The sequence below is a fragment of the Cyprinodon variegatus genome, unplaced genomic scaffold (assembly GCF_000732505.1).
Source record: "Cyprinodon variegatus isolate N-32 unplaced genomic scaffold, C_variegatus-1.0 Scaffold351, whole genome shotgun sequence".
NCBI lineage: Eukaryota > Metazoa > Chordata > Actinopteri > Cyprinodontiformes > Cyprinodontidae > Cyprinodon > Cyprinodon variegatus.
This window is the reverse complement of record NW_015150804.1, coordinates 742,612-768,648: the sequence shown is the minus strand read 5'-3', so window position 1 is coordinate 768,648 and position 26,037 is coordinate 742,612. Positions and strand designations below refer to the sequence as shown.

General features: G+C 36.3%; 1 protein-coding gene and 1 long non-coding RNA gene across 4 annotated transcripts; both read right to left on the bottom strand.

Annotated features, from left to right (window-relative positions):
* Window positions 1-741: 741 nt before the first annotated feature.
* Window positions 742-15,777, bottom strand: map2k4 (mitogen-activated protein kinase kinase 4). 3 transcript variants are annotated; one of them, XM_015385921.1, is made up of 13 exons: window positions 15,278-15,777; window positions 13,349-13,384; window positions 12,698-12,730; window positions 7,903-8,005; window positions 7,647-7,821; window positions 7,443-7,562; window positions 7,228-7,347; window positions 7,092-7,143; window positions 6,886-7,013; window positions 2,727-2,804; window positions 1,241-1,389; window positions 1,067-1,112; window positions 742-982 (listed from the first exon to the last, which is right to left on the bottom strand). In XM_015385921.1, exons 1-13 carry the CDS (start codon window positions 15,420-15,422, stop codon window positions 869-871), a joined length of 1,299 nt encoding a protein of 432 aa, XP_015241407.1. In that variant the 5' UTR covers window positions 15,423-15,777; the 3' UTR covers window positions 742-868. The 3 variants fall into 3 exon arrangements, with proteins under 3 accessions (XP_015241407.1, XP_015241408.1, XP_015241409.1); XM_015385922.1 differs by lacking the exon at window positions 12,698-12,730 and having other exon boundaries at window positions 15,278-15,776; XM_015385923.1 differs by lacking the exon at window positions 12,698-12,730 and having other exon boundaries at window positions 7,903-7,993; window positions 15,278-15,776.
* A 4,599-nt stretch (window positions 15,778-20,376) lies between these two features.
* Window positions 20,377-24,099, bottom strand: LOC107091761. Its single transcript, XR_001481542.1, has 3 exons — window positions 23,596-24,099; window positions 21,667-21,702; window positions 20,377-21,048 (listed from the first exon to the last, which is right to left on the bottom strand). It is a non-coding gene; the product is annotated as an uncharacterized LOC107091761 (long non-coding RNA).
* Window positions 24,100-26,037: the final 1,938 nt, after the last annotated feature.

The following is a 26,037-nucleotide window of genomic DNA, read 5'->3' as shown; positions in this document are numbered from 1 at the left end:
TCTGCGAGTGAAACCTTAAAAGCTTGCGAGATCAGGATGGTCTCACCAGGCCAGATGGAGAGGGGCTTCATTGAAATCCACTCCACACTTTTCAGATGTCTAGAGTGAAAAACAGAAAACTCTTTATTTCCACTTTACTTCTGGTTGGGAGGCGACAAGCTAAACAAATTCAAGACATGTAAGAAATGCGGTGATGACACTTTGTTTTTAGTGTATTTTTAGAGACAGATCAAAGATAAAGAAAATGTTTCATCAGTTTTCAGCTAATGTGATAAAGGAAATATTGGTTATCAACCATAAGAGAATATTTGTGTCTCATATCAATATCGGTCAGATTTATTTAATTATTACATTTATCAGAACTCAGTAAAAGAAGACAGAACTCAGAGGTTTGTTTCTCCTCCTGCCTTTATTCGCTCATCAGCATGGATTCTACTGCAGGTTGGACACAAGTTTGAATAAAATGCATTGCTTTCATCCACAGACATGAAACGGTTGGAACAGCTAACAGAGGATGAATCCAGTCGGTTTAATCACCTCCCAATCATTTGGCTTCCATAAATACAACTTGCACATTATTTTCACTTTTGACTCCCAGTCACCGAGACGCGTAACGGCTGATCCATCCAGCTCCTCATACGTGTGTGTGTGTGTGTGTGTGTGTGTGTGGGCGGGTGCATTTATGATCGAGAGACGAAACAGAAGTGCGGTAATATATACAGACTTAACCATAAACGGTGCTTTTTTTTTTTTTCTTTCGTTCTCTTTTAACACTGCAATAAGGGGAGCAAGCAATTTTACACAGAGATTGGTTTGTTTTGAACAGATCGGTGAAGATAGGTCGATTCGGTTTGTTTTTATTCTCTTTTTATTCCATATATGTGGGGGAGCTGGGAGAGGCCGGCATCTGATCCAGGATCCTGCAGACGTATCCAGCGACGTCGACGGAGCGCTCCTCGTACATCTGAATGAACGGGTCTCTCTGTTGTGTAAAGATAAATAAAGCGGGAGCAAATAGATTAGTAAGAACTTTAACTATGCGTATTAATTTTTACCTTAAACGTACCAGAAGCTCCCTGTACTTTGGCCTCTTGGATTCATCCTTTGTAAGGCTAAAGGGGACAAACAAAAGTGGCATGTTTTAGGAGTAGTTGGCTTATTTGTCCACTAGAGGGTAGACAAGTACATCAAAATATGAAACAAAATCCATCTGAGGTGCTGGATGTTGCTGGTTTCTCACCACACGTTGACAAAGGAGATGAATTTGGGGGAGAAGCGCCTCTCGTCTGAGTTGCTGAGCTGCGGCGGGTCTCCTCTCACCACCTGAGTCAGCTGGTCGAACACGCTGTTCCACTTCGGGTAGGGAAACCGTCCAGTGGCCAGCTCGTACTGAAACATACACACCCATAAAATGGCAGAGAGAGGAGAGAGTCCAACACTGAGGAGAGGATGTCATTGTTTGTTTTTGTGACGTTTTCCTACATTAAACAGACTGAATGATTATTATTAAACCATGATGATACCTCTAACGAATGAAGCTTTGGTCCAACAGGAAGAACAAACTATATTTACAGAGTACTTTCCTCAGCTGACCTGCTCCTCCTGGATGAGCCCAAAACACACATAAAAACCGGAGGAGACAGAGCTTTTGCTGCTGCCCCCCCGGCTATGGAACGGTCTGCATCTCAGCATCCGCTTCGCCCCGACTCCTAGCTGTTTCAAATCCTCCCTTAAAACCCAGCTGTTTGAACAGGCTTTTTTATTATCATTAAACTGTTTCTCATATGTATTTTCAGTTTCTTTGTTCTTGACATTATTATTATGCAAGATGGCGCTGTGCATGCAGCTGCCTGTTATGTCGGCTCTGTGGTCTCCTTTCCCACTTTCTCTATTTTATGTTGATTTTTTTTCTTTTAGTGAATACCGTAATGATCCTACTATATATATAAAAAAAAGCTGTTATATGTGGACGCACTGTATATACTGTATATACCCCATGCAGTTTCTTCTTCTTTGACTATTTGAGCCGATGTAACGAGTAAATTTCTCTACTGTGAGATCAATAAAGTCAATCAATCAATCAATGCATTGTTTGTATTGTATTCCTTGCCTTTATATGTTTGTTCTGAAGCATTTTGGGCAGCAGTGTTGTTGACTATTTAGGGTTAAAAGGTAGAAAGACTTGAACTTTCAACATCTCAAACTAAACTAGCAGTTCTCANTTGAACTTTCAACATCTCAAACTAAACTAGCAGTTCTCATCACATGTTACCTTTTTAAGTTGGATTTTTATCTCTGATAAATTCTCATTTCCAGCTAGAAACACTGATAATTCTGCTGCCAGCATGTTTTTAACCACAATTATTACTCAGAAACCAAAGAATATGGGCAGCAGCTCATCCTGCAGCTGATACAGAACCATAAACCATCAGATGATAACTGCTCCATTTTGTTCATCCACATCCATCTGTAGCAAAAACTCCTGATTGTTTTACTGTCCACAGCTTCTTTAACCGAACGTTATCCTCTACCAGCTGTTTGCTTTCTGCAACAAGCTGCTGTTTGTTCTGGGAGATGCATGGTGGAGTGTTTACACAGTAATCCTGGTGTACCCTGAAGATAAGACTTCCCCCTGCTGTGAGCTAATTAACACCAGTTTTATTTGAGCGGTGATATTTTCCACATTTAAATTTTTTTTCTGAGAACAAAAAGCAGGAAAAACCCACCAGAGTTATTCCCAAACTCCAAACATCCGAGCGGACGTCGTAGCCCTGCCTGGACGCACTAGGGTCGATTCTCTCCGGCTGAAAGGAAAAAAAAAAACAAGATTTCAAACTTTAGGTTTAGAAACTAAAGACAACACAGGCTGTCTCAACTCCACATAAAAAACATGTTTCATCCTTCCTCCACTCCTGCACCACCTCTCAGAGTAAAAGAAGCAGTGAAAGTGAGACGGGGGGGCTGCACTGCAGGAAGCACCTCACTGGCCCATTTACAGGCCTGAAATAGATGCTGATGTCACCAAGCAGAACTGCTGCACAGGAGCTGATCACATCTGCAGCAAGAAATCACTGCAGAGGAAGCAGGTGGAAAGCAAACCAGGATCTAAACGTAAACAGCGACATGCGGGGGACACAGACACAATGCTCAGCCCTCTGACTACAAACACGTTTCAGAGGTTTGATTTCTTTAGTTCCGTTTTCATCAACAGCTTATTGAACCATACATAATTAATAACATGCTGTTAATATTGACTTCCTAAAAAACACATAATATTTGAACAGAAACAATAGTAAGAAAGGCATCCGAAAAGTTGTTTTTTTTTTTTTGTAGCATTTTCTGTTGGTTTGCACAGAGGTTCCCTGCCAGAAGCTAATGCTAAAGTTTGGGACCAGACCAGCAGACCACTTGGTTCATATAAGAGAACATCTGTTTACTCCACGGTTTAATATGTTTAGTTTGACATTATTTATAAATATCCTTACTTGTCTTATATATTAAAAAAAAAACAAGAAAAATAGAAATCAGCTTTTATGCATTTTTTCTACCTTGAAGCTGCATAATCCTATTATATGTCTAAACAAAAATGACCAAAAAAGGTTTGATTATTTGACCGGGTGCAATGAGCAGAGATAAGGAGAGTGGCGGCCTGGTGGCATAGAGCTTGGAATCCTAAGGTTCTGGGTTCAAGTCCCACTCTCTGAGCAAGAGCCTTAACCCCACACTGCTCCCCGGGCGCCGCACAATGGCAGCCCACTGCTCCCCTAGGGGATTGGGTAAATGCAGAGGTAAATATCTCCACTGTGAGATCAATAGTATTTAATTATCTTTATGAACAGATGTGGCGCCATCTGCTGGCTGTGGCACATAACTACCAGAAATCCAGATGGTGACAAATGAAGCAGCTACTTCATAGAGTCTGACGCTGCTGCAATGCGTCACGATAACATAACAACATGTGGTCATAGACCAACAGATATTAACTAATTAAACCGATCTTCAGCATCTCTATCTAGTCAATCTTTCCCAGATCTTAACCCTTTAAAGCCTGGACTATAAAATAATTGAAAGAAAATAAAAATCAAATTAGATTTGTCTTTGATCTTTCTGACAAATGAAATAAAAAAAAAACATTTTGTATAATTGAAAATTTATTTGAAGATTTGAAACTTTAATTTAAAACTTTAATTTGAAAATTTATTTGCATTGATGTTAATAACTAAAAAACTGTACATAACTAAAGTGTATTTACTCTTAATTTGAGTTGGTTAATAAGATGATTTGCCAATGGAATTTGTATTTTTACTTTTCAAATAGGATTATTAGATAATATGTGCTTGAAATAAGACAATGGAATTGCTTTTTTTCATTTTAGATGTAAATTGTCTTGTTCCTTTGGCAAAGTGTCTCACTTACCTTCTCAATTCAAGAAAAAATTAACTTATTTTAAGAAAAAAATTACTTATTTTGCCTCTGTTGTTACTGTAAATATATATACAAAAGGCTTCATTTACTAACAAACTGAGCAAAAAAAGCCAAAACAGAAAAATAACTAAATAACTATGACACTCGTATATTTTTTTTTGGTCCTTTTTGGTGTTGCTCTGCTTTTTTAAAAATAAATTTCTTTTTTCTTTTTTAAAGAACCTCTGGCTGAATTCTGGCTCCGCTGCCGTGATTCATCACAACATTTTTACATTTCTTTGTACAAGAAATGATTTTTTTCTTCGAAGGAAGTATGGTTTTGTCTCTGTGCTATAGAATTTTGTATTTTAATTTATTTATTCATATTTTTCAGTTGAATGGACTCGGGGACAAATGCTAATAAGAGCCATGATGGAGAATACGACTGATTAGATTTTCTTCTTCTTTTTTTTGTATTTTACTATTTGAAAGCAGTGATCAGTAAAATCATAGAGCAGCACAGTAATACATTTTAGGTTCATAATGCATGCACTTTCATTTGTGTATTTATCTTAATAAGTTTATTGATATAATAAAAGTTTATTAATAATATTTCTATATTAAAAAAAACTGTTAGGTCTTGGTTCAACAGGCTATGTTCATTTCAATATGTTTTTTTAAACATTTAAGCAGTCCGACTCTAAGCTTTTAGCATATTTTGTTTTTTTTTTTACTTTGACATCCCTGGTTTAGAGTAAAGCAAACTTCTGATTGCAGGACAGTGAGACACAGCAGGGCGTAACGTGAGGTATCACAGGTTGGACTCATGAGGGTAGAATCATGGAAAGCAAATAATCAGCCACTCACTGTAGCCTGAGCTGAAGAACATCCACACATTTCTAAATAATAACTCAGCTGCTAAACACCATTAGGCCTGTTGCAACCAGCAGCACTGGGATCAGCACACCTGGTGCTGCCAGCTGGAAACAGAGAGCTGGTGCTTAGATTCCTGCAGCCTGAGCTCACAGGCCGCGGGACGCTCCGCAGCGACTCGGACTGAGTGAACGGAGCGTGGTCCCTCCCTCAGGGGAGCAGAGAGTGCAGCCGAGCTGTTGGACCGCATGGTAGTGATACTGCAGAACCAAATTTAGAATGGAAACTGCTCTGAGAGACTCGACAACTGAGGAGACAAAAAATAACCTCAGGTGATGACGCCACCATGAGGTCACTGCTTGGATCAGCCCAGGTCTCCATATCCGCCGAAATCTGGATTCATTAATGCAGCTTTGATGCAGTTTTTAATTTTCTTCTGTTCTTTTTCCGACTGAAAATATTTCCACAAGTTCCGCAAGCTTCCGAAGAAACCCAAATGATCTTTAGTTAGAAGCTTCACCCATCCAAAACTAAAGGTGGAGTAAACAGAAACGTTTCAAGGTGAAATTAATACTTCTGTTCCTAAAGTACTTTAAATAATAACTTCTTTTAAGAAGTCAAATGTGATTATCTAGAATTTTTGTCTTTAGAATTCACCAAATTCAAAAAATATGGTGATTTCCCCCCTAAAAAAACAAAAGGGAGTGTTAAAAAAACACTTCCAAGCCTGAGCTAAACATCTGGTTATGTTCTCCATCATTTAAAAAAAGAAGAAAAAAAAATAATTGAAACATCCAAAACCTACGGAAGAGGATTAGGGCCACTAAAAAAAAAAAAGTTAACTGATTTTTAAATTTTATTTCAGTTTAACATGGGAAAAAAGTCAGAATTCTGAGATTAAAGTCAGAATTCTGACTTTTTTCCATGTTAAACTTTTTTTTTCCCCCAGTGGCCCTAATCCTCTTCCGTAAAAACCTGCTTATGTGCAAAATGATAGTAAAACAAGAACAAATCAATGTTTGCAAACAATCGAATTAGTGTTAGAACATAGATCATAAAGCGACATGTTTACAGCTCCATCCATCATGTTGACGATACGTTTCATGCTAATGTTTTACAGTCAATCCAGATGATCATCATCAAGCAATAATTGCAACCTAATTGAACGTGGTTTATACAGGAATTCTTTTTTAATGCTCTTAGAAATAATTTCATTGCAACGGCAAAATCCTTCATCATCGTTACCTGCGGCCATGTCCCGAATTCCACGTTTTCCTGCCACTGTTTAAATTTGCCGTTTCTCCGCCTCAAGCTTCTTTTCCAAACATACGGATTTACGCTCAACTGGAAGCAGTTCCGTGCAAACCACGTGGAACTGACAAATTTTTTTTTATAAACTTTTTTTTTTAAAGCATTTTAAATGCCACCAAAATCTGATTTAATTAATTTTAATGCCAATTAAGGCCTTAATTTAAAAAATAATGATTTAATTAATTATTCATCAACGGAAACCCTGATGAATAATTCCTCTTTTCTTTTGGTATTTCAAAACCCCGAAAATAAAACTAAATAATTTCTAAGCTGCTTCAATCATGCTTCGTTACTGACCGCCATGTATGGCCTGCAGCCTGCATCTCTGGTTTTAGCGATGGAGTCCACCAGCTGGCCGCTGATGCCAAAGTCGCAGAGCTTGATGTTGCCGTTCCTGTCCAGGAGGATGTTGGACGGCTTGATGTCTGAGCGGAAAAAACAGAGACAGACGCTGAGAAGTGAAGCGCTGTCGCTTTAAATCCGAGATGCTGAAGTCTGTTTACCTCTGTGTATTATTTTCAAGTTTTCTTTTAAGTGGTTAAGTGCCTTCACAGTCTGCAGAACAAAAAGAGGAGTTACCAAACGCTGATGGATGAACAGAAAATAAAAACATGTCAGAAGTAGTAAAAAGAAACTTACAGCTAAAGTTATTTTTCCTAATATCTCTTCTGGAATCACGTCGTCTAAAGAGCCATATACAAACTTGTAAAATTTGTCTAACGAGGTAGCCATGAGTTCCATGCAGATCCAGCAATCACCCTGAAACGAATACAGGAAGTCGGATCGGTTCCAGGGGCAATAACCAAAAAAAAAAAAAAGAGCTCAGCTTTTATTTCTGGGGTGTTTATTTTCACCTCTCTGAACAGAGCGCCGTAAAACTGGACGATGTAAGGACAATCACTGCTTCTCATCACCACGTCCAGGTCCATCAGCAGCTGCTTCTGCTCCTTCTCATCAACAGTCGAACGAATCCTCTGGGGGGAAAAACAAAAACAAAATACTTTCAAAAATATTCTTTTTTAAATTTTTTTAAATATCCCGAAGTAAAGGCAGATCACCTTAACTGCCATGATCATGTTGCTGGGTTTGTGCACCATCTTGTTGACGGAGCCGTACGCCCCTCGGCCTATTTCGCCCAGATCCTTCAGATCCTCAGCTGTGAAGTCCCAGTGCTGCTCTGGGGAGATCTTCAGCTTCCCAGAGGACTCGATACTGTGAGTTCTCAGCCTCTCTCTGATAAAAACACCAATCCACTCAGCATGACACAGAAACAGGAGCCTCTTTAAACCAACGGGGAGAGCTCAGCTCACTCACATGTGGGGGTTCTGAAACGGAGGTCCAGCCGTGTTTAAGGAGAATCTAGTGGAGGGTTTGATCGAAGGGTTGGCGAAGTTCAGTTTCAGGGCTTTACGTTTACCTGAACAGCGGGAAAACCATTAAGTTTGTTTATTTATATACGGTAGAAATAAATAAATGAATGGAGCACACATGAAGAGAAGAGCAAAACGAAAACGCTCATTCAAAGTGAAAAAAACAGGAATGTTAAAAGTGGAAAAACAAAAAGAGAAACAGGGATTGAAAAAATAAGTTCATGAAGATTAAATCAAATCTAATGGATTTAATGGTTTCCAGAGAGTAGGGGCGTAAGAAGTGAAAAAATCTACAGTTTAGAAAACACCAAATTAAAAGTAATATAAAAACATATATATTAAAGCGGTATAGAGATAGGACTTTTTTGTGCCCAGTACAAGAATAAATGTTCCTGGTCTTATTTTGCTGAATTAAATGTGGAATTTTCAAGTATCCATTAAAAACACATGATTATTTTTAGGAAAAACTGCAGACTGGTTAATAATTAATTGTTCACTCATTCACTGTAGGTCAAATGCATGGTGGTTCGACTCAAATCCTAATATAATTCAGCTAGAAGATGGCTAATTAGTGTGCAGAGCATGTGATTGATGGAAATAGAGTAAGAATATCAGCAGCCATTGTTATGCAGAGGTCAGGATTTTTCAGCTAATGCTAAGGTTAGCATTTTGATCGACAGAGTTGACAAAGACCGCCATCACAACCTTAATTTGAAAAAAAATAAAATAAAAATGATTTTGTTCAAAAGCTTTTAATTTTTTTAATTAATTTTAGTCATCAAAAATGGTCATCATTAGGTCACAATTTAACAAATATATATGAAGAAGCTACCTATACTAAGAATTTGTTTCATTTTTTCCTTGATCCCACATTAAAAAAAAACAACTTTTAAATAAATATATTAGTGATAATCTATTTATTTATTATAAAATACTAAGATATAGATGTTATCCTCTTGTATTTAGTTTTAGCTTTTAAACAGGAGCTTTTTTGTTCTTTTTAGTATTTAAGACGGTAATAACTAATGAATTAAAAGAAAAGGAGCATTTAATTTAGCTTGAGCCAAACCATTTAATTAAAATAAACATAGGTGTAAATTTTGACAACGTATCTTTTCTAAATGCAGCTAACCTATACTCTGTCAATGGGCCGCTAACTAAATTAGATGCCAGCTTTAGCATTAGCTTGGCAATGATAGCATTAGCATGTTTTTGCTAATAAATCATTAAACATTTAATGTTTGTGGTAGCTTTGATAACTTTTGTAGAAATTAAATAATAGAAACTGAAATAATAGTGTCATTAGCATGTTAGCTGCTAATAATATAAGCTAACAGTAGTGTCTAGATCTTGCTAGTCTTAATGTAGCTACATGTTCAGGCTGAGTGACTGAAACTTTACTAGGAAAGTCTTTAAACAAGAATATTTTGAATAAATATTAAAAACAGCCAGATTTATTTACACAGGAAATTTATCAGCATTAAATTTACTCTATTTTAGGAAATCTTTAAAAATAGTTAGCATTTGGTTTAGGGGGAGTGGCGGCCTAGTGGTTAGGGCATTGCTCTTAGGCCCCAGAGGTTTTAGGTTCGAGCCCCACACCCACAGACTGCCACTGTGGGTCTCTGAGCAAGACCCTTAACCCCAATCTGCTCCCCAAGTAACGCCCAATGGCAGCCCACTGGTCCCCAAAGGGATGGGTTAAATGCAGACTGAATTTCATTGCTTTGTAGTTGTGACAGTATAATGACAACAACATTTAATTATTTTCTTTCTATTCTCTACATAAACAGTAAAACTAACTTAAAATACCACTACTTTAACTCAACTTTGAGCAAAAACAGCTCATTTGTAAAGAAAATATGTTTAATTTTGAACAACCTATATTACTCAACATAAAAAAGGACCAGAGTATCCTTACTATAGTGTCAAAGAACGTCCTTGACCCATTTTGACTTTATTTGCTAAAATAACTTTTACTAAAACCAACCCAGTACCATTTTTAAAAAACAATACAACTATCCTGTTGAATCATGAATTACTGGACTTCGCCACAACAGTTGAGTTCAGTTTGCAACCCAAATCTGTCGAACCAAGAAGACACCAGAAGAGAACGAGTCTGAGAACACAAAGGATCTCAAAAAAGTAACTCGTGAGGTTCCTGATCTATAGAAATTGATGAAGAGATCAGAAACAGTCTTTGACATCTCTCAGTCCGAGTTAAAAGTCTTCTGAAAATGGCCCTAGCCAAGTCACTTGTAAGGCCTTTGGTGTTGGAGTAAGACCAAATCATCAATTTATGCACAAGTTCCAAAAAGACATTAGCAAAAACATTTAAAGCTCCTCTGGCATCACTTGTCTCAGATAAAAGTAGTTTGTGATTCAACAAGAAGAAAAAGAGACGAAGCAAAAATAACTTCTGTAAAAGAGATTCAAGACCAAAACCACTGATTTTTATTTATCGTCTACCAGTCCTCAAAGAACACAGAGGCCTGTCTCACATTTTCTAAAAGACATCTTGGCAAATCAGGATTTCTGGGAAAATGTTTCGAGTACAGATGAGAGAGAGTGGAGCTTCTCGGAGGGTTTGTTTCCTGTTCTATCTGGCAGAAGGCTAGCACAACGTAAAATAAACTATGTCATACCAACAAACATGTTGCTGGCGATGTAATGGTTAAAACAAAAAGGTTTTGCCGTGGCCTAGTCAAAGCCCACCCCTGTGGATCGACATGCAAATTACAATTTCTCCAATTTGACGCTGCAGTTCACATTTCCAAACATATGCGACTTGTATGTGATATCCTGTGTGAACTGGAGTCATAAAACGCAAGTGTCCCGCATGCGCAGTAGAGGACGCAATGACATCACAGGCCAGCGTGCATCGTGTTTATGGAAGTTAACATGGATGGTAGTGTCGGAGCGCATCTAGCGATCTTTTCCAAATAAAAACTCAATCTTTTCAAGATGGTTAAACATAAATACTGCTCTCCGCATCATCATCTGCCATGGTTGTTGTTTTTCTTGCCGCTTCTTTATAGCAAGACCCAGAATAGTGACCTTTGTCTGTATTAATGGCGTTCAGGTCGGATGAATGCGACCTGGCCGTTCAGACACAGATCGCATTTGAAAAGATCGGATTCGTATTGGATTCAGGACCACATAGCCAAGTGGCCTGGGTTGAATGGAAAAAAATCGGATCTGTGTTGTTCAGACTGCCATGAAAAGATAAAGATTCAGGTCACATATGGGTAAAAAAAGTAAATAAATCGGATTTATGTCACTTAACGTTGCAGTGTGAACGTAGCCTTAGATGCATCCAACATTCTCTTTGTTATATAGTTTGTCTGATGTCATCACCAGACATAATAATTGCAGTCTGGCAAAATTTAATTACCGTACATCATGTTTATATGTACCTTAGTTGTGTCTGACTTTAGATTATAAACTATATACTATAAAAGTAGAACAAAACAGAAACATAAAAATCCAAATTAGTACATTTATTTAAAACATCCAAAGTCAACAAAATTAGTAGCCAGATGCAGCATGAGAAGTCATTATTCATCAAGGAAAGGTTGGTACTAAACTTTTGCACTTAACAGCTTAGTAGACTTTTTATAATCAGGGAGAGAAAAAAGGCAGTTTGTCTTTTTCTTTGTTAAATAAAATGCAATCGAGGGTAACCCAGATGTGCAAATGAGCTGATGGTTCGGGTAGTGCTACCGGAACAAATAGGGTACTAGTGACACAAATGTTAGCGTTAGCTGAGCTGGAAACCAGCTGACAAAGAGCACGCAATGAAAGCAGGTGAGGTACGAGTGCGCCCCTCACTGGCCAGGAGGAGTTAAATTTGAAGCTATCGCCTTTAAGTAGTCCTCCATGCAGCGACATTACAAGATTGGCATTGACAGTGAATGAGTGATGATTAAAAAAAACTGCATCTGATTCAGGTCTAATTTTTCTAATTATGATTTTTTAGAATCCAAAACAAAGTAAAACGACTAAAATCTTTACTCTAAAACAGCTCATTTAGACAGCCATCATTTTAGCTATAAACAAAAGGAAAAAAAGGCAGAAACGTTCTATCACTTCATCTACACCCCGACTCTTTGATATTATAACAACAATCCAACAAAGCGTGCTGGACTTAATCTGAACGTGGAAAAATAAAACACAATGGGATGAAAACATGCAAGAAAAGCTGCTTTGATTTTCACCTTGTACCAAATGTTTGCACCACCCAAAAACACCACAGGAATGTGTGCGGGAATAAACCAAGCTGGGCTAAAAATGACAACTTCAGTTTGTTTACACAGCACACCAGTGGAAAGCTGAGGTTTACCCAAACCCCAAATAACACAAACCTAACAAACACTTCTTCTGCTTAGTTAGTTAGTTGCACACTGAAAACCACAGAGTTAGAGCTTTTAAAGTGCACGGCCCCATCACACCGAGGGCTACAGATCTGTTAGGTCAAATTATCAGAGAAAGGTTTGAATGTTAGTCTTATGCCATTCAGAACAGATCTGCTGTTTCTATGCAGACTTGCAACCATTTGCCAAAAGTCAATTAAAATATTTGGAGCACATCTGCTTCTGGCACAAGCCCACTCAGACCAATGGGGTGTTTAGGCCTGGATTAGTGCAGAACAGCAGGACCAACTCCCTCCATACCAAAGTGTCAGGTGGAAAGAAAGAGATGAGTGCTGTTGGTGCTGAAGCAAAAGAGGTTTGGCTTACTTGGGTGAGCTCCAGACAGGTTTATCTGAAACCCTAGAGGTGAAAAGAAAGCTTTTACTTTTTTTTTTTTTTTTAAATAATCCTCAGGAGACTTCTTGGTCGGTTAGACATCAGAGTCCGTTGCTCTAAATTTGCCTGTTTGTTTCTACAACTAATGGTTAAAAAACACAGTTAGAGAAATCCGTCTTGCTTTGTGGCGTTAATCAAGCTTCTGGAGGATCAGGATGCATAACTGATATGCATTTACATGCATTCATCAGACGGATACAAACACTTGACCACAAGGTAAACAACAAAAAAAAGGACGAAAAAGGGGAAAATAAAGAATAATCTTTAAAGATGATTCGACAGGAAGAAAAAAAATAAAGAGTAACAAGCATTTTGTTTTAACTTTGGACAGCTCACCATCAGACAGCATCGCATCAGGAGTTAGGAAGCAATAATTAAGCAGCATTAAGGTAAGAAATCAAATACAGTCAGGTGATTATCAACAAAAAAACTACACATCTGTATTATTTGTTAAATAACTGAAATAAATCACAGTTTCTAAATGGTTTGATTATGACTATTAAAAAACAGCTGCAGCCATTGTTCTAATAGCGTATCCTGGTTTTATTTTCAAACCGACAGGTTAAAGACGTGTGCAGCTACCTGTTTCACTCTGACATCTCCAGCAGGTGTTGGACTCTGAAAGTAAAAAAAATGAGACGATGTTTGCATAGAAATACAGAACAATTCAGCATGAAGAGCGGAATCTGATTTCATGTTGAGTCAAATGTGAACCATTTTGTTAAGTTTGCAATCTTAACAACCAAAACTAGGCTCTAAATTCTGTCAAGTCCAACTTTATTGTGTTTAGATGATCAGATTAACTTACCATGATCAACTCTATCAGCACCTCAATGATTCACTATAACAAAACCTTATATAAAAAAAACAAAAACCCAAGATCATTCATGAATAAAACACAATGCAATACTTTTAAAGATGTAGTTCAATATATATTTAGTTGCAATTCCTAAAAAATGTAACATCAGGGAATGCAACAACGGGAAAAAATCCAATTTCTATCCGATTAGACAGAGCCCAAAGTAATGCAGTAATCCAGTTCATCACAGTCCTTTTAAAACAAGTTAGAAAAACAGAAAACTTACAATCTAAATTAAATAAAGTTAGTTAATTACAGTCGACTTTAATCTAACGAGTCAAATTTTAACTAAAAAGCTAAAACAGACGATCCAAAACTGATTGCATCTAAATCAAACTCAAACAATTACGTCTAGTTTACTTTTAGATCAGGGCTTCCCAATCATTTCAACCCACTGAATACTCCCTAAAAATACAAAAAATGACTTTACTCTATATTATAAATAGTTATAAAGTGAAATAATGATGCATATTTTAAATTAATGGTTTTAGATGATATTTAATTCTCCAGTTTATCATTTAACATAGATTTTTTTATTAATTAATTAATAGGAAACATGTTTTCATTGGGCATTATTATGAGCATTTTTATAATTTATTTGATAAATAAATGTTACATTTCTTTATTTCAAGAGAAATGTATTCATTTTATGGAACATTCATAAATTTTGGCCCCCCATGTGCCCCAGGGAGCCACCTCAGGACCCCCGTGTTTGAAACGCATGTTCTACACAGCAGGTTTTAATATATTACATCCTCTTAAACAGATCGATTGATTTAAAGCAATATGATCCAATCTAATATCCAAACGGAGACATTCCTTTGCAGTCCATTTAGATTAAAACATTCTCATTCAATCCTACTTACACATCTCCATCCCATCTTTTTTCTTTTTAGCATAATCAAATTACCTTCCAATTCAACACATTTCAGATCAATTCATTCATGATGAATAATATCAAAACATCCTCATTCAATTTCATTTTAACTACATGGCGGATTTAATATATAAATTAAATTTTTTTATATAATTTAATATATATTATTATAATATAATTAAATATAAAAAATATATTTCAAAATGGGTTATTTTATTATATTTTATTATTTAAAAATCTGAAATGTTAGAACTGTAAATATACAGTCATATGTTTATTTTACTGTTTTTATATATTTTCTTCTGTATTCAAGGCTCTACTTTAAAAAAAAATGAAATTGCCTAGAGAGCTGTTCTTAACTAAATTTATTTTTTTTACACTTGTGTAAACAAAATTACAAAATAAATCTGTCTGAATCTATTTAATCTTTTAACATGTTAATAAAATGCTGTAAATCCAGAGTAGAACATGACAATTACAGTCCAAACAAACATTATTACCCTTTCTACATCCAATGTAATGATTCAAATGATAAAAAAAAAGGACATTTTATAAACAAATGTCTATAACCAGGTATTACACAACTGACTGCAAAGTCACAGTGTCAGAGGATTCCTCAGCTTCATCCGGTTATTTTATTTAATCAATAAGCTTTTAACTCATTGTGTAAAATGTAGCAGCTCGATCATTCCTTTGGGAATCTTTCTCAGTCAGGGAGTAGCCTCCCTGGTGTTAGCCGTGCTAACGTTAACCTTCAGAGGGCTGCCTCACTCACCCTGCATGCCGCTCATGGTGCTAGTGTGCTGGGGCTGAGACTGCTGCGGCTGCTGGTAGTGGTGTGACACAGATCCCATGTTACTGCTGCCTGTCGATGAGCTGTTTGAACCAGGAGACGCCATTGTTGTATGTTTGAATTCCATCAGCACCGCCGGGGGGGCTGCAATGCAGAGAGACTCGGGCAGCAACTTCACTCCCTTTTTCCTTCTTGCTGCTGTAGGGGAAAAAATACAGCAGCACTAATGCTAGTTTAGCCCCGCGAAAGCGAACAGACGACGATTGGAGTGGACTATAAGTCAATGAAAAGGCTAACTGTGCGTTAAACCTTAGGGCTGAGGTGGAAGCAGTCTATTTGATGACAAAAACAAACACGCAACTAAGCTAAGCTAGCTAGACGGGCTAACAATCAGCTGACATTTCAACACCCACAGACCGCAGCAAGATAGCAGCTGTTAGCCTAGGAGGGACCGGATGTTTTCTACAAGCTCTTTCAAAATAAGACAAACGCTTCTTCTGCTTCTTTAATGGATTTTCTTCTACTACTTCTTCTTTTCTACTATGGCGGATCGCAAGCAATTTTAAAGTGCATACCGCCACCTACTGTACATGAGTGTATAGCAACATTACTTTAAATCTAATTCTTATTTGTAATTTTGTATTCTGTAGATAAATAAATAATGCTTTCCTTTTTTTTTTGAATCTTTGAATATCCTTTATATTTCCTTCGGTTCCCAATATTCATTTAAGACTCCATCCTTTCGTCCTTCCAACCATAGATATCCATATCTATGCTTCCAACCATCCTTTTATGGATTTAGGAAAGCAACTTACCACGCATTACCGCCACCTACTGGAATGGAGTGTGGATCGGGAGGCTACATATAATATTCTAACACATTTAAAAAATAATATTAGTGATAAATAAACAATAACAATGAAAGAAACAAAATTTATATCATATGAATTTCGTTTTCTTAAGGTCATTCATTACATAACAAAAACATTTAAAGGTAGACATTTTGTCCAAAATATCTTGTATATTTAACTTTCATTTCTTTTATTGTAACCGAGATACTAATTCAAATCTCTCAANGAAATAAATAAATGAATGGAGCACACATGAAGAGAAGAGCAAAACGAAAACGCTCATTCAAAGAGAAAAAAACAGGAATGTTAAAAGTGGAAAAAAAAAAGAGAAACAGGGATTGAAAAAATGAGTACATGAAGATTAAATCAAATCTAATGGATTTAATGGTTTCCAGAGAGTAGGGGTGTAAGAAGTGAAAAAAAAAATCTACAGTTTAGAAAACACCAAATTAAAAGTAATATAAAAACATATATATTAAAGCGGTATAGAGATAGGACTTTTTTGTGCCCAGTACAAGAATAAATGTTCCTGGTCTTATTTTGCTGAATTAAATGTGGAATTTTCAAGTATCCATTAAAAACACATGATTATTTTTAGGAAAAACTGCAGACTGGTTAATAATTAATTGTTCACTCATTCACTGTAGGTCAAATGCATGGTGGTTCGACTCAAATCCTAATATAATTCAGCTAGAAGATGGCTAATTAGTGTGCAGAGCATGTGATTGATGGAAATAGAGTAAGAATATCAGCAGCCATTGTTATGCAGAGGTCAGGATTTTTCAGCTAATGCTAAGGTTAGCATTTTGATCGACAGAGTTGACAAAGACCGCCATCACAACCTTAATTTGAAAAAAAATAAAATAAAAATGATTTTGTTCAAAAGCTTTTAATTTTTTTAATTAATTTTAGTCATCAAAAATGGTCATCATTAGGTCACAATTTAACAAATATATATGAAGAAGCTACCTATACTAAGAATTTGTTTCATTTTTTCCTTGATCCCACATTAAAAAAAAACAACTTTTAAATAAATATATTAGTGATAATCTATTTATTTATTATAAAATACTAAGATATAGATGTTATCCTCTTGTATTTAGTTTTAGCTTTTAAACAGGAGCTTTTTTGTTCTTTTTAGTATTTAAGACGGTAATAACTAATGAATTAAAAGAAAAGGAGCATTTAATTTAGCTTGAGCCAAACCATTTAATTAAAATAAACATAGGTGTAAATTTTGACAACGTATCTTTTCTAAATGCAGCTAACCTATACTCTGTCAATGGGACGCTAACTAAATCAGATGCCAGCTTTAGCATTAGCTTGGCAATGATAGCATTAGCATGTTTTTGCTAATAAATCATTAAACATTTAATGTTTGTGGTAGCTTTGATAACTTTTGTAGAAATTAAATAATAGAAACTGAAATAATAGTGTCATTAGCATGTTAGCTGCTAATAATATAAGCTAACAGTAGTGTCTAGATCTTGCTAGTCTTAATGTAGCTACATGTTCAGGCTAAGTGACTGAAACTTTACGATGAAAGTCTTTAAACAAGAATATTTTGAATAAATATTAAAAACAGCCAGATTTATTTACACAGGAAATTTGTCAGCATTAAATTTACTCTGTTTTAGGAAATCTTGAAAATAGTTAGCATTTGGTTTAGGGGGAGTGGCGGCCTAGTGGTTAGGGCATTGCTCTTAGGCCCCAGAGGTTTTAAGTTCGAGCCCCACACCCACAGACTGCCACTGTGGGTCTCTGAGCAAGACCCTTAACCCCAATCTGCTCCCCAAGCAACGCACAATGGCAGCCCACTGGTCCCCAAAGGGACGGGTTAAATGCAGACTGAATTTCATTGCTTTGTAGTTGTGACAGTATAATGACAACAACATTGAATTATTTTCTTTCTATTCTCTACATAAACAGTAAAACTAACTTAAAATACCACTACTTTAACTCAACTTTGAGCAAAAACAGCTCATTTGTAAAGAAAATATGTTTAATTTTGAACAACCTATATTACTCAACATAAAAAAGGACCAGAGTATCCTTACTATAGTGTCAAAGAACGTCCTTGACCCATTTTGACTTTATTTGCTAAAAGAACTTTTACTAAAACCAACCCAGTACCATTTTTAAAAAACAATACAACTATCCTGTTGAATCATGAATTACTGGACTTCGCCACAACAGTTGAGTTCAGTTTGCAACCCAAATCTGTCGAACCAAGAAGACACCAGAAGAGAACGAGTCTGAGAACACAAAGGATCTCAAAAAAGTAACTCGTGAGGTTCCTGATCTATAGAAATTGATGAAGAGATCAGAAACAGTCTTTGACATCTCTCAGTCCGAGTTAAAAGTCTTCTGAAAATGGCCCTAGCCAAGTCACTTGTAAGGCCTTTGGTGTTGGAGTAAGACCAAATCATCAATTTATGCACAAGTTCCAAAAAGACATTAGCAAAAACATTTAAAGCTCCTCTGGCATCACTTGTCTCAGATAAAAGTAGTTTGTGATTCAACAAGAAGAAAAAGAGACGAAGCAAAAATAACTTCTGTAAAAGAGATTCAAGACCAAAACCACTGATTTTTATTTATCGTCTACCAGTCCTCAAAGAACACAGAGGCCTGTCTCACATTTTCTAAAAGACATCTTGGCAAATCAGGATTTCTGGGAAAATGTTTCGAGTACAGATGAGAGAGAGTGGAGCTTCTCGGAGGGTTTGTTTCCTGTTCTATCTGGCAGAAGGCTAGCACAACGTAAAATAAACTATGTCATACCAACAAACATGTTGCTGGCGATGTAATGGTTAAAACAAAAAGGTTTTGCCGTGGCCTAGTCAAAGCCCACCCCTGTGGATCGACATGCAAATTACAATTTCTCCAATTTGACGCTGCAGTTCACATTTCCAAACATATGCGACTTGTATGTGATCTCCTGTGTGAACTGGAGTCATAAAACGCAAGTGTCCAGCATGCGCAGTAGAGGAAGCAATGACATCACAGGCCAGCGTGCATCGTGTTTACGGAAGTAAACATGGATGGTAGTGTCGGAGCGCATCAAGCGATCTTTTCCAAATAAAAACTCAATCTTTTCAAGATGGTTAAACATAAATACTGCTCTCCGCATCATCGTCTGCCATGGTTGTTGTTTTTCTTGCCGCTTCTTTATAGCAAGACCAAGAATAGTGACCTTTGTCTGTATTAATGGCGTTCAGGTCGGATGAATGCGACCTGGCCGTTCAGACACAGATCGCATTTGAAAAGATCGGATTCGTATTGGATTCAGGACCACATAGCCAAGTGGCCTGGGTTGAATGGAAAAAAATCGGATCTGTGTTGTTCAGACTGCCATGAAAAGATAAAGATTCAGGTCACATATGGGTAAAAAAAGTAAATAAATCGGATTTATGTCACTTAACGTTACAGTGTGAACGTAGCCTTAGATGCATCCAACATTCTCTTTGTTATATAGTTTGTCTGATGTCATCACCAGACATAATAATTGCAGTCTGGCAAAATTTAATTACCGTACATCATGTTTATATGTACCTTAGTTGTGTCTGACTTTAGATTATAAACTATATACTATAAAAGTAGAACAAAACAGAAACATAAAAATCCAAATTAGTACATTTATTTAAAACATCCAAAGTCAACAAAATTAGTAGCCAGATGCAGCATGAGAAGTCATTATTCATCAAGGAAAGGTTGGTACTAAACTTTTGCACTTAACAGCTTAGTAGACTTTTTATAATCAGGGAGAGAAAAAAGGCAGTTTGTCTTTTTCTTTGTTAAATAAAATGCAATCGAGGGTAACCCAGATGTGCAAATGAGCTGATGGTTCGGGTAGTGCTACCGGAACAAATAGGGTACTAGTGACACAAATGTTAGCGTTAGCTGAGCTGGAAACCAGCTGACAAAGAGTACGCAATGAAAGCAGGTGAGGTACGAGTGCGCCCCTCACTGGCCAGGAGGAGTTAAACTTGAAGCTATCGCCTTTAAGTAGTCCTCCATGTAGCAACATTAAAAGATTGGCATTGACAGTGAATGAGTGATGAAAAACTGCATCTGATTCAGGTCTAATTTTTCTAATTATGATTTTTTAGAATCCAAAACAAAGTAAAACGACTAAAATCTTTACTCTAAAACAGCTCATTTAGACAGCCATCATTTTAGCTATAAACAAAAGGAAAAAAAGGCAGAAACGTTCTACCACTTCATCTACACCCCGACTCTTTGATATTATAACAACAATCCAACAAAGCGTGCTGGACTTAATCTGAACGTGGAAAAATAAAACACAATGGGATGAAAACATGCAAGAAAAGCTGCTTTGATTTTCACCTTGTACCAAATGTTTGCACCACCCAAAAACACCACAGGAATGTGTGCGGGAATAAACCAAGCTGGGCTAAAAATGACAACTTCAGTTTGTTTACACAGCACACCAGTGGAAAGCTGAGGTTTACCCAAACCCCAAATAACACAAACCTAACAAACACTTCTTCTGCTTAGTTAGTTAGTTGCACACTGAAAACCACAGAGTTAGAGCTTTTAAAGTGCACGGCCCCATCACACCGAGGGCTACAGATCTGTTAGGTCAAATTATCAGAGAAAGGTTTGAATGTTAGTCTTATGCCATTCAGAACAGATCTGCTGTTTCTATGCAGACTTGCAACCATTTGCCAAAAGTCAATTAAAATATTTGGAGCACATCTGCTTCTGGCACAAGCCCACTCAGACCAATGGGGTGTTTAGGCCTGGATTAGTGCAGAACAGCAGGACCAACTCCCTCCATACCAAAGTGTCAGGTGGAAAGAAAGAGATGAGTGCTGTTGGTGCTGAAGCAAAAGAGGTTTGGCTTACTTGGGTGAGCTCCAGACAGGTTTATCTGAAACCCTAGAGGTGAAAAGAAAGCTTTTACTTTTTTTTTTTTTTTTAAATAATCCTCAGGAGACTTCTTGGTCGGTTAGACATCAGAGTCCGTTGCTCTAAATTTGCCTGTTTGTTTCTACAACTAATGGTTAAAAAACACAGTTAGAGAAATCCGTCTTGCTTTGTGGCGTTAATCAAGCTTCTGGAGGATCAGGATGCATAACTGATATGCATTTACATGCATTCATCAGACGGATACAAACACTTGACCACAAGGTAAACAACAAAAAAAAGGACGAAAAAGGGGAAAATAAAGAATAATCTTTAAAGATGATTCGACAGGAAGAAAAAAAATAAAGAGTAACAAGCATTTTGTTTTAACTTTGGACAGCTCACCATCAGACAGCATCGCATCAGGAGTTAGGAAGCAATAATTAAGCAGCATTAAGGTAAGAAATCAAATACAGTCAGGTGATTATCAACAAAAAAACTACACATCTGTATTATTTGTTAAATAACTGAAATAAATCACAGTTTCTAAATGGTTTGATTATGACTATTAAAAAACAGCTGCAGCCATTGTTCTAATAGCGTATCCTGGTTTTATTTTCAAACCGACAGGTTAAAGACGTGTGCAGCTACCTGTTTCACTCTGACATCTCCAGCAGGTGTTGGACTCTGAAAGTAAAAAAAATGAGACGATGTTTGCATAGAAATACAGAACAATTCAGCATGAAGAGCGGAATCTGATTTCATGTTGAGTCAAATGTGAACCATTTTGTTAAGTTTGCAATCTTAACAACCAAAACTAGGCTCTAAATTCTGTCAAGTCCAACTTTATTGTGTTTAGATGATCAGATTAACTTACCATGATCAACTCTATCAGCACCTCAATGATTCACTATAACAAAACCTTATATAAAAAAAACAAAAACCCAAGATCATTCATGAATAAAACACAATGCAATACTTTTAAAGATGTAGTTCAATATATATTTAGTTGCAATTCCTAAAAAATGTAACATCAGGGAATGCAACAACGGGAAAAAATCCAATTTCTATCCGATTAGACAGAGCCCAAAGTAATGCAGTAATCCAGTTCATCACAGTCCTTTTAAAACAAGTTAGAAAAACAGAAAACTTACAATCTAAATTAAATAAAGTTAGTTAATTACAGTCGACTTTAATCTAACGAGTCAAATTTTAACTAAAAAGCTAAAACAGACGATCCAAAACTGATTGCATCTAAATCAAACTCAAACAATTACGTCTAGTTTACTTTTAGATCAGGGCTTCCCAATCATTTCAACCCACTGAATACTCCCTAAAAATACAAAAAATGACTTTACTCTATATTATAAATAGTTATAAAGTGAAATAATGATGCATATTTTAAATTAATGGTTTTAGATGATATTTAATTCTCCAGTTTATCATTTAACATAGATTTTTTTATTAATTAATTAATAGGAAACATGTTTTCATTGGGCATTATTATGAGCATTTTTATAATTTATTTGATAAATAAATGTTACATTTCTTTATTTCAAGAGAAATGTATTCATTTTATGGAACATTCATAAATTTTGGCCCCCCATGTGCCCCAGGGAGCCACCTCAGGACCCCCGTGTTTGAAACGCATGTTCTACACAGCAGGTTTTAATATATTACATCCTCTTAAACAGATCGATTGATTTAAAGCAATATGATCCAATCTAATATCCAAACGGAGACATTCCTTTGCAGTCCATTTAGATTAAAACATTCTCATTCAATCCTACTTACACATCTCCATCCCATCTTTTTTCTTTTTAGCATAATCAAATTACCTTCCAATTCAACACATTTCAGATCAATTCATTCATGATGAATAATATCAAAACATCCTCATTCAATTTCATTTTAACTACATGGCGGATTTAATATATAAATTAAATTTTTTTATATAATTTAATATATATTATTATAATATAATTAAATATAAAAAATATATTTCAAAATGGGTTATTTTATTATATTTTATTATTTAAAAATCTGAAATGTTAGAACTGTAAATATACAGTCATATGTTTATTTTACTGTTTTTATATATTTTCTTCTGTATTCAAGGCTCTACTTTAAAAAAAAATGAAATTGCCTAGAGAGCTGTTCTTAACTAAATTTATTTTTTTTACACTTGTGTAAACAAAATTACAAAATAAATCTGTCTGAATCTATTTAATCTTTTAACATGTTAATAAAATGCTGTAAATCCAGAGTAGAACATGACAATTACAGTCCAAACAAACATTATTACCCTTTCTACATCCAATGTAATGATTCAAATGATAAAAAAAAAGGACATTTTATAAACAAATGTCTATAACCAGGTATTACACAACTGACTGCAAAGTCACAGTGTCAGAGGATTCCTCAGCTTCATCCGGTTATTTTATTTAATCAATAAGCTTTTAACTCATTGTGTAAAATGTAGCAGCTCGATCATTCCTTTGGGAATCTTTCTCAGTCAGGGAGTAGCCTCCCTGGTGTTAGCCGTGCTAACGTTAACCTTCAGAGGGCTGCCTCACTCACCCTGCATGCCGCTCATGGTGCTAGTGTGCTGGGGCTGAGACTGCTGCGGCTGCTGGTAGTGGTGTGACACAGATCCCATGTTACTGCTGCCTGTCGATGAGCTGTTTGAACCAGGAGACGCCATTGTTGTATGTTTGAATTCCATCAGCACCGCCGGGGGGGCTGCAATGCAGAGAGACTCGGGCAGCAACTTCACTCCCTTTTTCCTTCTTGCTGCTGTAGGGGAAAAAATACAGCAGCACTAATGCTAGTTTAGCCCCGCGAAAGCGAACAGACGACGATTGGAGTGGACTATAAGTCAATGAAAAGGCTAACTGTGCGTTAAACCTTAGGGCTGAGGTGGAAGCAGTCTATTTGATGACAAAAACAAACACGCAACTAAGCTAAGCTAGCTAGACGGGCTAACAATCAGCTGACATTTCAACACCCACAGACCGCAGCAAGATAGCAGCTGTTAGCCTAGGAGGGACCGGATGTTTTCTACAAGCTCTTTCAAAATAAGACAAACGCTTCTTCTGCTTCTTTAATGGATTTTCTTCTACTACTTCTTCTTTTCTACTATGGCGGATCGCAAGCAATTTTAAAGTGCATACCGCCACCTACTGTACATGAGTGTATAGCAACATTACTTTAAATCTAATTCTTATTTGTAATTTTGTATTCTGTAGATAAATAAATAATGCTTTCCTTTTTTTTTTGAATCTTTGAATATCCTTTATATTTCCTTCGGTTCCCAATATTCATTTAAGACTCCATCCTTTCGTCCTTCCAACCATAGATATCCATATCTATGCTTCCAACCATCCTTTTATGGATTTAGGAAAGCAACTTACCACGCATTACCGCCACCTACTGGAATGGAGTGTGGATCGGGAGGCTACATATAATATTCTAACACATTTAAAAAATAATATTAGTGATAAATAAACAATAACAATGAAAGAAACAAAATTTATATCATATGAATTTCGTTTTCTTAAGGTCATTCATTAAATAACAAAAACATTTAAAGGTAGACATTTTGTCCAAAATATCTTGTATATTTAACTTTCATTTCTTTTATTGTAACCGAGATACTAATTCAAATCTCTCAACAGAATACGTGGAACAGAACAACAAAATATTTTTTACAAAGCGGTTTAGTGTGTCTGAAACCCAAAACAACCATCGTCCATGAGGGGAAATTAAGCAGTCCTGCTCCTCTGTAGTTTAAATAGCGGTTTTAAAAACAGCCCACCTGCATTAATTATCTGCTATCCACTTATTACACACAGCTGTCACAGATCAGATTAATAAAATCAACAACAGGTAAACAAACGGATAAACCTAAATGAAAAAATCCGGCTAAAAACCAACGGTATCAGAAATTTTAAACTTAACAAAATGAAGGGATATAAATGTGGCTTTTAGCTGTGTGGTCAATGATAGTGTCACAAACCAGGGGGCCAGACGCCCTCTAGCGGTCCGGACCCCTCATTACACCGTGGTAAGGGACATCCACCATTTTCGCCACAAACCTCAAAACAACTGGATGCTGGAAACATCCTGCGTTGCTGTGCTGTTGTCGTCCGCCAGAGGGCGCTTGGGAAACATTTAACTTAAGAAACGAAAATGTTCCGAACTGAAGGAGTATACAAGAAATAAACAAATAAACCTTAAATAAATAGGACTACCTAAAAATAGCTTCTGTTAGATTTTTTTCTTCCTTTTACTAAATTTTGTTCTTCATAAAGCTGAAGTAGAACTCTCATGTTTTTCTTGTGGATAATAAAAGGAAATTTGTTAAAGTTTTTAAAGTTTCTTAAAAGTAGGATTTCCTTGTCAATTTTTCTTTCAGGTTTCTCAACTTTCCAGCAGTCTTTGATACGATCATGAAACCAACGACAGACAGAAAGATCTTAATCATTTAGTCAAACATTTCAGTAAAATAGATCAACATAATAATAACGGAAAAGACAAAACTAAAATACAAATAAATTCTTGCACACTTTTAAAGAAAATGTGAAAAAAAAAATGCTATTAATTGTAAATTGTCCTATTTTATTTTTCTTTCTCTGTTTTCCACCTTCATCCTGAGCTATTTGCTTTCCTTTGCCTTTCACTTTCCTATTGAGGCAGGTGCATTTCCCCACTGAGGTGAAGCACAGGTCATTTCTGTTCTATTCTAGATTGGTGGATAAGTAAGGGACTGTCCCAGGTGTTTCTGTATGCAAATAATGTCCTGATTTTGTAGCATGTTATTGTTGCTCAGTGGCGGTACAAATAGTTTCACTTTATGCAAAAATATTCGACTATTTTGTTTTGCATAGTGTGATATATCTATCATGAATAAGCTGTGGTTGATCAGAAACAAGCTGCTGCTTTAGCAAAGTATCAGAGCTGAGCAGCTGAGGTTAAGGGAGGCGGACTGCAGAGCTGGTTGTGCTGAAGAACAACCTTTCA

Bases quoted from the DNA above. Each gene is read 5' to 3' on its own strand.
- map2k4 (XM_015385921.1), bottom strand. From the start codon at position 15,422: ATGGAATTCAAACATACAACAATGGCGTCTCCTGGTTCAAACAGCTCA. The intron at 7,144-7,227 runs GTAAGTTTCTTT...TTTGTTCTGCAG, and splicing joins TAGGAAAAATAACTTTAGCT to ACTGTGAAGGCACTTAACCA. The intron at 2,805-6,885 runs GTCAGTAACGAA...TTTTCCTTTCAG, and splicing joins GCTGCAGGCCATACATGGCG to CCGGAGAGAATCGACCCTAG.